Source organism: Mercenaria mercenaria, chromosome 11, assembly GCF_021730395.1.
Source record: "Mercenaria mercenaria strain notata chromosome 11, MADL_Memer_1, whole genome shotgun sequence".
Classification (NCBI taxonomy): domain Eukaryota; kingdom Metazoa; phylum Mollusca; class Bivalvia; order Venerida; family Veneridae; genus Mercenaria; species Mercenaria mercenaria.
The window spans coordinates 5,771,043-5,783,463 of record NC_069371.1 but is presented as its reverse complement, the minus strand read 5'-3'; the positions used below and the strand labels follow the sequence as shown (position 1 = coordinate 5,783,463).

The following is a 12,421-nucleotide window of genomic DNA, read 5'->3' as shown; positions in this document are numbered from 1 at the left end:
AATAGGAAAGTTATTTTTTTGGAATTAACTAACGTTTTAGAATGTAAATACATTTCTAAGCTTTAGTATAAATGAAATCCAACATTATGTATTACATTGCTATGGAAACAAACTGGCCACCATTTATCAAGAATTGCTCATTTTTTTAACATTCTTTCCGACTGTCAAACTGAATGATTCTAAGAGAAGATGTAACAGTTAATATGAACAATGTTGCTTTTGTCAAAAAGCAATACACCGGATCTAGGCTAATAAATGTGAAAACAAAATACAAATCAGTTTTGCTTACCTTTTTGTTCATCGCACGCTATTCCGCTCATCCCATCAGGACATTCACATTTATTTGGAGATATACATGTTCCGCTTTTACACGGTGGGTTACACACGGCTTCAAATAAAAATGTGGAGACATGGTGAAAAACTTAAACGGAAATCCACCCTCTATTTCGTACTTGTCACTAAGTTATTCAAATTATTAAATGAAAATTTAACAGTTTCAAACAGTTAAGATTTTTATATCAATATTTCCACTGATGCGAAATTACATTCGAACATGAAAGAATATTTAAAAAAAAAAAAAAATAAGCATCAATGAATATAATTACAATGCAAAATGTCGTACCGTAACATGTGAATTATTTGCATTATTAGAATCGAAATAATAATCATGTTCCAATAATTTAATCAGTTGATAAAATATGGACAGTCGTTCGGACGCGAATAACTAAACCACTCGTGCAACGTACTCGTGATTTAATTATTACGCCCATCTTTTTTATTTTTTGATAAAAGATTGGAATAGATTTATCATTTCTTAAACATATCGGGAAATTGTTGAATGCTGCGTATAAGAACGTTAAATATTCCGGACAAATTATGAAATGTCAAATACAATGGACATTTATAAGATGCCAAATATCGGCCAATTATGAAATGCCAAATATAGCATACGATTGTGTAATGCCAAATAAAGAGTGTCAAAAGTAATAAATTATTTTACTCCAAATTTATCCGACAACCTTCATGAAACGCTATTATAATGGACATCCTGCCATGAAACTGTTTTGTTGGTTTTTTTAGGAGAGTATTTCAACTAAGGAGTAACAGAGATTCTAGCACTCACGCGGTATTTACACACATTTTTTTTCTAAAAAGTTTTACACGTTTAATCACAGAACAGCATTAATTCATATTTGTTTCATGTCAGAGCCTCGGAGTATGTTGGTTCCATTGGCTTACCTGGCTCGGGAACCAACAAAATCTTAGGTTTTCTGTGGACATGATAGTACGAAAAATAAATACGTTTTCCATACAGTTTATTCGTACAAGCACGATAAGCCAAATATATCGAACAATTATGAAACGTCAGATATATGACAATCATGAAAATTTATTTCATTAAAATCATTAAAGACCTTGCTAATGGCGTTGATATATCAATGTTGCTCATTTACATATATAAAAGCATACGTGTTTGGCAATCTGTTCCATTATAACCCTCGCAACACTCGACATAAGTTTCTTCTTCCGTCCTGAAATAGACGGTGTAAGTAATTTACTAATTGCTCAAAGCAGTGGAGCTGCTTAAGTTTGTCAGGACTTTTCTGTCAGAGCTTTGTAGATCACTAAACAGTTTCAACGGTACGTTATGTCAAAACGTTCAAGTGTTATTGCTTGCATAAACATAAGAAGTATCCACACCCGTTATAGCTTGTATCAGTGAGGTGCCCAGGCACGTTATTGATAGAAATCAACCAAAACTTTTTTAGGAATAAATATCACACAGTGAAATTTTTTTCCTGATTATAAAGTAACCATTGATTTTGACCAATGTGTTTTGGAGCAGAAAAATCATAAACATGGCCAATTTGTAGAATAACCAGTAAAAACAATAAACGAAAATGTAACGTAATACACAGAAGTTTCCTTGATAGATTTTTTTTGTTTTGTCTTGGCAGAAAATATGTCACCACAATAATTAGATGATTAAGCATTGATCAGGGCTAACGCTGACACACCAAATTAACCAGCACATGCTATAAAAAGTTTTAGTAATCGAAAAAAACGGGACTCGCTCTACGTGACTTTTTTGTGTTTCTTCCCAAAAATGTCCAGCAGACCATCAGCTGAATTATTTCACCTTATTTATTTCACCATTCTTCGAGTTCTTTACACTGAGGTGTAACATACATCGTACTGTTTGCAAAGTGAAATCAAGCGGTAGAACTTGGAAACACTGTCAATATTCAATTATGTTTACTTAAATAACTGAATATAAATCTTTATTTATTTTCATTAAAAGATTATTAAATAATACTCATATTTATAATATGTTAAACTCTTTTTCAAATGAATGACAAACTTACCTTTCGTAGAGACACTGAGAATTGTCTGTGTCTGAATTAATTGTATTAGCCAAATAATTCTCGAATTCCTTAGAAGTCATTGTAGTTAAGTTAGATTTAGCTTGATTCACTCTCCACCCGCCATGTACCAGCAAGGTGACAAATTCATTGCATGCTTTCACTGTGCTGACTGTAACAGGTCGAGTCTTTGGGCAGGTGTGATGTTCTATCCTGTAATTAAGTAAAAACACGAACTGTAATAATGTGAATAATTTAATTTCGATGACATAAGACTTTCATTGTTCAGACTGATCCGGGTTCGTCACAGGCCCCGTGTTCACAAAACATTTTCAGTCTCAGCTGAGTTTGATAATGAAACTTTATTTGTCACTTATAGCTAAATCTGATGTTTAAAACTAAATTTTAAGTTAATAACTATTTTCAAATGACTTTTCAGTATTGATGATCGGTTTCATCTGGAATTAAGTCTTGAAGTTTTAGTAAAACTGTTAATAAAATTTCAAACTCAAACTCAGCTGAGATCGAAAAATGCTTTGCAGCATTTTTTGTACTTTCTGGTGCTATTGACAGAACCAGGAAATCAACGAAACAAGTCCCCTCGCGAAAACTGATGATAGAAATAATTAAAAGACCCACCACAACCTAGTGACCTCCTTTATCCTCTGACATGAATTTCGTGCAAATCATTCTGATATTACTGGTTCTACAAAATGACAGGTTGAAAATTTAGGCCTTCCTTGAATAAATGTGTTTTCGCAACATCATCTGCAAAGTTATGCAATCATTTTCATTTCAATATAATTTTAAAAACATAGAACAATAACACAATAACTATTGTGCACTCTAAACACGAACCGTGATCTAAACTCAACTTGGTAAAACCTAATAGAACTACTACTACTACTACATAGATTTAAAAGCATATTTAGACATTAACCTCCGATGTGTCACAGTTTATTTGTAACTAGATATCTTTTTTTTATGTATAATTATATTAAACGCCCCGCAAAATAAGTGTATTCATTTGTATTTCCATGATGGTAATTATACATGGTTTGCATGAGAAAAAAAGAGAAATAACTAGTATCTCGTTACAAATTGACATTGACATATGTAAGACCAAAACAAGGTGTTTAATGTCTGAATATATTATTTAATTAATGAAGTAGTATGAACATTTCTTGAAAGATTAAGGTGATTTAAGATTATACTTTGTTTCTAAAATATAAGAATGTTTATCTATGTTTTTTAAAACTGTACTGAACAGAGGCTGAATAAGTTTGCACATGAAGTTGTGAAAACATATTAATTCATGGAGGAGACGTATTACCATTAGATTTTATGAAATCAGACAAAGTTGTCAGTGATATTCATAATTGTATATTTAGATTGGAACAGGGTTTAAAATGTAAATCTGATATTGACAATACTTATGCTTTTACAAAACAGTCAATTTAAAAAGTGGAAATTCTAATAAAAAGAGGAGAGTGGGTAAGTCTTGGTGGAGTGAACCTTTTTATGGAATAAGTACTGCGAAGCGAAAAACTCTTGGTTGAAATGTACGGCTGCGTCCGATAAGCGAATATATATGGCAAATTTCATTGCATCTAGAAAGATTTTTGATAAGGAAGTACAGAGTAGTAAGCGTTCTTACTGGATAAATCTCCAGAACGAATTACAGGCTGACTATGATAATAATCATGACGAATTTTGGAAATCCATAGGCAGGATAGGCGTTTCTCGGTCCAAGAAAAAAGCTATTCCTATGGAAGTAGCCACAGAGAATGATATTTCAAACGATGTTGATATTGTTCTGAACAAACGGAAAATGAATTTTAGTAAGCTTTTTACCAGACCAGTAGATACTGATATTATGCAAGATGGTCCTAATCATGTGAACAATTAATGAGAGCTATATCCATACAAATAACAATTGTGATGTTCTCAATGAAGAAATATCCATTTTTGAAGTAGGTAATGCAATCAATAATGCAAAAAATAATAAGCGTGTGGCTTCGATAACATTCCAATGGAGATTCTAAAAAATTGGTTGTTCTGTATCTTTTTGCATATATTGTTTACTGTATGTTTCAATAAAGGTATTGTTCCGTCAGATTTGGGCAAAATTGTTATGTCATATTCCTAAATCCAATACAGTAGATACAAGGGATTCAATGTCATACAGAGGTATCTCGTTATCATGTACTATGTATAAGATTTATTGTTCAATTTTAAACCACCGTTTGTCTACATGGACAGAGAATAATGATATTTCATCTTATGAACAAAATGGTTTTAGAAAAAATAGAAATACAATTGATCATTTATCGTCGCTAACCAATATTATTGATACGAGGAAAAAGGACAAACAGTCAACATTTTGTGCTTTTATTGATTATAGGAAGGCCTATGATTTTATAGATAGAAATATTCTTTGGAAAAATTAGGTGATTTTGGTATAAATGGCAATATGTTTTTGGCATTACAGTCACTGTATCAATCTGTATCCTCTTGTATTAGACTAAATGGCCTAAACACCGACTGGTTTGATGTCCACTGTGGATTACGTCAGGGCTGTTCTTTGTCTCCAATGCTTTTAACATTTTCATAAATTATTTAGTTACACGTATAAAAGCAGTTGGAGTAGGAATCCACATAGACAATGAACAAGTCTGTATTTTATTATATGCTGATGACGTAGTACTTATTGCAGAAAACGAAGATGATTTGCAAAGTTTTGTTAGATGTATTGGATAACTGGTGTAATATGACTTCTATGATTATTAATCAAGATAAAAGCAATATTGTACACTCTCGTCCACAGTCGACTAATAGAACTACATTTAATTTCACGTGTGGTGGTCATGCTTTACAAATTGTAGGACAGTATACATACTTGGGTCTTTTACTTACTGAATATTTAGATTACAATAAAACAGCTAAATGTGTAGCTCAGAGTGCGAGCAGGGCTTTAGGTTTACTGACTGCTAAATCAAAATCTACACTGCCATATAATGTATTTGTTAAATTATATGATTCAACAGTATGGCCAGTTATTGCATATGGAGCTTCAATATGGGGTCAAAAAACGTACTCGTGTATCAATGCTGATCGGAAAGTAATACCTAATGCTGCTGTTTATGGGGAATTAGCCTGGCAACCACCACATGTGAAACAGTTAAGATCTGTTAGTCAACAATTGCATAGATTTATGATAATAGAAACTAACAGTCTGAGAGTAAATTATAAATATTTCAATACAGGTATGTTGAGAAGTGGTCAGAGATGTAAAAATTGGCAATTTGAGTATCTTAATTGTTTAGAGAAGTTAGATTTAGTTGAAGTTTCAAGACAGTGTGCCAATATGTCATCTAAAAACTACTGTAATAAAATTATAGAAGCAGCTATGTTAATCATTAAAAAATCATGTAAAAACTCATTCATCGGAGCATTAGAGGCGAACGTCGTGCAGTTATTTAACACTATAATTTACTCCATGATGCTGTTTCACCTGCACGTGCGACAACCGTTATTAATCGCAGATTATACAACGCTTGGTTTTCCTTCTTCATTTTACAGACGAACAAATCATGCTATGTTAGAACCTCTTTTCAGTGAATATAGCCAGAGGAATGAGAACTTATTGCTATGTAGATAAACAGAGAAATGTTGATTATTGAACCTTATTGTTATCATGTCATGCTATCATGAAATTGAAATTGATTGAAATAAAGATGGAGCAGTAAAGACAGTTGTCAATGGACGTGCGATTGTTCGATTTCAGCAGATTTGTGTTAGTGGTAATGATAATAATTTGAGCCGCGCCATGTGAAATCCAACATAGTCCGTTTGCGACCAGCATGGATCCAGACCAGCCTGCGCATCCGCGCAGTCTGTTCAGGATCCATTCTGTCCGCTTTCAAGGCCTATTGCAATTAGAGAAACCGTTAGCGAACAGCATGAATGCGCAGGCTGGTCTGGATCTATGCTGGTCGCAAAGCCACTATGTTGGTCTTCTCATGACGCGGCACATTTAAGAAATATAAAGCAGCGTACAAAACACGTGAACGTACGGAAATTGTGAATTCTCATGAAGGGTTAACTATCTTCTTAACTAAACGTATTTGAAGTAAATTGTATTCAGATAAGGTTGTGCACCTGAGCAACTTTAAAAAGTGTATGAGGAGTATAACACACCTTATTTCTTCACTAAGGTTTGTGAAATTAAGAAAGGGCCATAATTCTACAAAAGTAGCCACAAAAATTATGGTCATCTGCAAATCAAGGACCTTCATCTCTGAAACTTTCAAGCATATCCTTTCAATAGTGTCAGAGAAGTTGTACACTACATTGATCTCTATATTCTATAAAGCAAAACTATCAAAGAGACATAACTGTGGTAAAAGAGCCACAGCAAAAGTTCCTTCCTTTAAGGTATTGGACCCGTAATAGAGTACCTCCTTTTTGAAGAGAATTCAATTCCTACCATAAACCTACTTTGACAACAATTTTCAGGGGGACGTAGGTTCAAGTCCCACTGGAACCAATTCTTTTTCCATATTTTCCTTTTTTCTAGTAAGTTTTTACTTCTTTCAAGACTTATTATGGATATATTGTACAAAAGTGGAAAATTTTCATGTTATAAGCGATTTCTTGCTGTTCAAAGGAAATTTACCTCTGAATCAGGAGAGGTAGAGTTAGACATCTTTAAAAATACTGAGTTACATGCGGTAAAAGTTCTCTATTTTGCCTTCATTCTTTAGATTACATATTGTGGAAGAAATGCAGGTAGGTTTTACTTCAGCCCCAAGGTTATTTTTGAATGAACTGAGCAAAATTCAAAACAGACCCACAGGATTCAACCTTAATTTTTCAATGTTGGAGTTAGAATTCTGTCTCATTAAATCTGTTTTTTTTTTATTTTGTGTTTTATAATTGTTTAACAACAGTTTGATGTTTCTTTTATCAAAATTAATACTGTGATGAATTCTCTGCAAACGTTTTAGATAGTGGCCCTCATTGAAATTTGTCTCTACTCGAGCTTGAGGAAATACCACAAATTATACAAAATTTACAAAAAACGGCACGGAAAAAGTTGTTTAAAATTTGCAACATAGTGCGAAACATGGTGAGTTTTAAGAATATACCAAGCAAATGCCATTTTTAAACATTACTATTAGGGGTCCAATACCTTAAGGTAGCTTGCACATCAAGTTGTATTCATCTGTGAAAGTTTGACGCAAATCAGGCTAATAGTGTGAGAGGAATTGGACACGAGATTGTTCTTTATATTTTATATAGCAAAACTATCAAAGGGTCTTAACTGTGGTAAAACAACCACAGCAAAAGTTCCTTCCCTTTTTGTCATTTATTCATCTGTGAACGTTTGAAGCAAAATTATCTTTTCCGTAGTGTTGAGGAGTTGGACACACAAAATTGTTCTATAAATTATATATAATAACTATCAAAAGGTCATAACTGCGGTAAAAGGTCCTTCTTTTATGGTCATTTGCACATAAAACTTGTTCATGTTGAAGCAAATCAGGCTTAAAACTTTGGAGGAGTTGAACACGTGGACAGCAGCAACAATGTGTGCCCCACAAATAAATGTGTATGCAAAAAGAATTTTACGGTAAAAATGTAAAGAAAACTTAACCCGAGGTTGATCTGAAATATCCCGATATGATGCTTTGTAAGGGTTACATTGTGCTACCAGTTTCAGCTATTGGTACATAAACGCAGAATTTAAAATGAGCAAATAATTAATAGATCATATACCGGTAGTAGGATCCAGCACGGATCCAGTTCCTTTTTCAAAGCCTATCGCAATTAGAGAAACCGTTAGCGAACAGCATGGATCCTGACCAGACTGCGAAGATGTGCAGGCTGGTCTGCATCCATGCTGATCGCAAATGCACTATGTTGGTTTTCTCATGGTGTGGCTCAATTATACTGTATGTTCTTTTTGCCCACACAGTATTACTTCTTTGATATCAAATGGAGCTGGTCGTTTTGCTTTCATTTTATTTTATTTCGGCACGAACTGAATAAGCTATTTTTGCAAGCTATAAATCTGTTTGCATTTCGTTTAATTGGCTGTATTAGAGAAGTTGAGGGACACCTGAGCGGGCATCATACATGCTATGATTATACGATGAATTCAAGATATAACAGTTTTGTTTTATTCAAGACATGATAGAAAACGTTTGTAATGAACATCTGACAGTACTATGACTAAAGATAGTATTTGTTTTCTGGCTGGTAAATAACTTTCGTATTTATGTAGACTGAAATTCTGTAAAATCACTAGACCTGTACCTGACATTTTTTTTGTATTTGTAATAGACTAAATATCTGAAAATACAATAAGTGAACATATATTTGTGTATTAGGTAGTAAAATTTAGACTACATTTTGTTCCCATACTTTTAGATATTCATTTAGCTGTATTAATTATAACTTTTTGATAAAATGAAAAAAAAAATGAATCCAGCAATCACAATTATTTCATGAGTAACTAAGGCAATTAAATAACGACTTGGATGCTGTGAAAGCCGAAAACAAATAAAAGTCTGAAAAGTTCGGAAAATTAATTTCTGTGTGTATACGTTGGACAGGTGTTGTGCAATTTAATATTTTTTGTAAGTTCAAAAAGATTATTTCCGGTAGAACACTTTGAATATGAATGCATAGTATTTAAAGACCCGGGATGCGATTTGAAAACCTTGATCACTATGTAAATATTTGATTAACAGTTTAACCTTAACCATAAATACATAACAGACATTTCAAGAGTATAATGCTATATTCAATATACAGAGTTATATGTCTAAGTCAAACGCTGTTGCAAACATTGAGAAATGTATTATGGAATAATATGTTCAAGATTGGTCTAGCGGTATCAATAGAAAAACTTGTAATAGTGGTAAAGGCAACAATAAATTAAGGACATACTGTACATTTAAATCCTAATTTATTGTGAGGAATATTGTAAAATTATTTTGTCAAGAAAACATATGTCTGCCTTATGTAAATTTCGGTGCGGTGTTGCGCCAATACGTATAAAGTGGATAGATATGAAAATTTACAAGTTGAAAATAGAATTTGCCTATTCTGTCCAAATAATGTGGAAGATGAGAAACATGTTATTTTGAAATGTTCCATGTATAATGATTTAAGGGAGTCTCTTTTCAGTTATGTAGTTAAATGCAATGAAAATTTCAAGAATTTGTCCGAATATGAACAGATGAAATACCTATTTACAAACCCAATTTTAATAAGATCTGTTGCCATAACATGTTGCAAACTTTTAGACCATCGCAAACTGTATTTGTGTAAATAATCTTACATAGAATTTTAGACTTTTTACAACAACTGATTAGTTTTAATCACTTTTTGAAATGCTATGATGGTAAATTTCTTTGGGAAGTTGGTAATAACCAGGTTGCTCCAGATCTGATCTGAAGTATTATCCGTTCTCTTAAATCTTTTTTACTAATGCACTTGTGCGCCCCTTTTTAGTTTTCATAACTTACGTTAATTTTCTTAGAACAGTTCTTTTTATGCCTAAACTGGTCAGGATTAAAGCCAGCTTCGCAAATTCATCTTGTGTTTATAAGTATGGTTCTTAGTACCGATCGTGATAATAAATACGTATCACTTGTAGAGTACGGTTTATATAAAGACTTTTTAATATATAATAGATATTTTTAATACTTATCTATATTTATCTATATAACGTATCCGGTTATATACTTGGTACAGACCGGAATACAAACAAAAAGTTATTTTGAAGTAATCACAAAAATAATCATGATAACTGCCTTTGGCGGTAAACGTTTAAATTATTATTAAAGTACTCAGAAAAAATGCATGCTTTATGACTAAGTCTGATTACTGAGAAATATTACATTGTAGTTACATTGTAATGACTGGCCCGTGTCTCATGATGTTGCGTAACTCCATTTTCTTCACATTTAAATACTGTTTGATGTAAGCAAAACAGTAATTTTCCATAAAACAGAATATTAAGACAAATCTAAAATGCTAGAGTTTATACATCTTGCGAAATAAAACTAGAATTACCTTTAAAGGGAAAGAAATGAACAAAAGACGCGTTGATGTGAATTCACACTGTGTTTTCAAGACTGTCCAAATTATTAGACATTTCTTGACAAAAATGTTGGCATTTAGAATAAAAAGCGTATTTACAAAACTATTTAATAGTATTTATTCCACACAGCGGTACCTGTTAAAAGTGTAAGTGTACTTACGTTAATCCATATGTGGTAGTCGGCGTCAGTGACAGTAACAGCAGAAAGGGCCATATAGTGCCCATAATTGTCCTTGTCTTCCTAATTTGTCCTTCTCCTGTCTCCTATTTCACAAATTTAATGTTCAATTCTAAATACAAAAAGAAATGATTAAGATATTTGCAAGGACTCCAACTCCTCCGTTGAAGAGGCGAGCGCGGTGTTTTATAGAAAGCAGTTGCGCAATGCTGTATAGATTCTGGCTGATCGACACCATCCTTGATGTTCATTGGCCAAAAGTGTGACAAATGTCACCTGTGCATCGCGTGATAGTCCTCGCCTCCGTAAATTATTTCTTGTTAAACTAAAACATTTGTGAAACATGATAAATGGGTATATTGGGGTTTATCTGCGTCTCGCGTATTCTCAGGTTTCATCAAATCTATACCTTCTGTTACCGGCGTATAGAAATATGATTACGGCGGCCCAGCCTAGTGCGTCAGAAGGCTTCGATCAAATATTTCACAGTAAGTTATACAATGGCTAAGTGGTTAGTCTGCCGGCTCCATAAAGAAAATGTCATTGGTTCGAACCACTACGGTGTCTCAGCTCCTGACATAAATATAAACTTACTTTAAATCAAGATCCCATGTCCCTTGGTTGTTTGCACAATGCACGATAATGAACAAGGATAGGATCTCATCGCACTCCAAAATTGTCCCGTCCCGTCTCGTCTAACTAATTTTGTTTTCCTTGAATTTCTCTTGGACGATATAGATAATCACTTGAACCTTGGAGCAGTCTTAAAAGACAATGAGACAAGTTCATTTACCAAGTTTCATAATTTTGACTATTGTTTTGATAAAATGTTTATTCTTTTTTGCACACTAAAATATGTCCAGTCCCGGCATTTTTTTAAATTGGCGGGGTGGGGTGGGTGGGGGGGGTGGGGGTGGGGGGAGGTTCTTGGATACCTCTAGAACCGATACAGGTATTACTTTGAAACTGAAAACAAGACTTTAAGAATTATACAGCAAATTCACATACCAGGTCCCATAACTCCCATAGCTCTTGCTTTCCTCATGACAACATCGCTTCCCTTTATACACAAGCAAAATGTCCAAAAATGACATTTCATTCAATGTTTCTGAAATCAATGCTTACACTTAAATCAAACTTCACACAAACCTTTTTCAAACTGAGTTTCATAACTTCTTTCTGTTATTTTGACAAAACTATTCGCCTTTTGGACGAACAGCTTTTTCTCTTAGCAACGATAGCTCTAGTCCCCCCCCCCCCCCCCCCCAATTATCACTAATCAGAAAAACATCGAAAATTGTGTAGGTTATATAAAGCTTAATTAATGAACTTTTTCCTTTGTACAATGTTATGTTTTACTAATATCTATAGACCGATAACAAAATTTAGAGATGTAGTTTTACGAGCCACACAGTCAATTCATTAAAATGCTATTCATTTTCTGGTCATATTACAAGACACGACATACATTAAATCGACGTCACAAATTACGTCATGAATGTTTGTATTTTCTCAGATAAAAGAGTTTTGTGAGGATATGAATCTCTTGTAATGATAACTCTAGGTTTATTTACCTTTTAAGTAGTCATCTAACGCGTTAATGACTCTATGCATAACATTAAAATTTATCGAGAGCATATTAACCATCATATCTTCATAAGAATTATTTTCAAATTTCATGACAATTTATTTGTTAACTGTCTTGGACATATTAATAAATTTATATTCGTTTCTTGGTTTTTCAAGAACACATGGAAAACAAAA

The 12,421-nt window shown here is 33.2% G+C and overlaps 1 protein-coding gene across 1 annotated transcript in view; it reads right to left on the bottom strand.

Moving 5' to 3' along the window:
• LOC123531345 (mucin-16-like) overlaps window positions 1-10,828 on the bottom strand; it is a 155,823-nt gene extending 144,995 nt beyond the window's left edge. Inside the window, 4 exon segments of the mRNA XM_053518371.1 lie at window positions 290-388; window positions 1,471-1,532; window positions 2,367-2,576; window positions 10,640-10,828. Of these exon segments, the coding sequence (XP_053374346.1) occupies window positions 290-388; window positions 1,471-1,532; window positions 2,367-2,576; window positions 10,640-10,704 (436 nt within the window). The 5' untranslated portion in view covers window positions 10,705-10,828.
• Window positions 10,829-12,421: the final 1,593 nt, after the last annotated feature.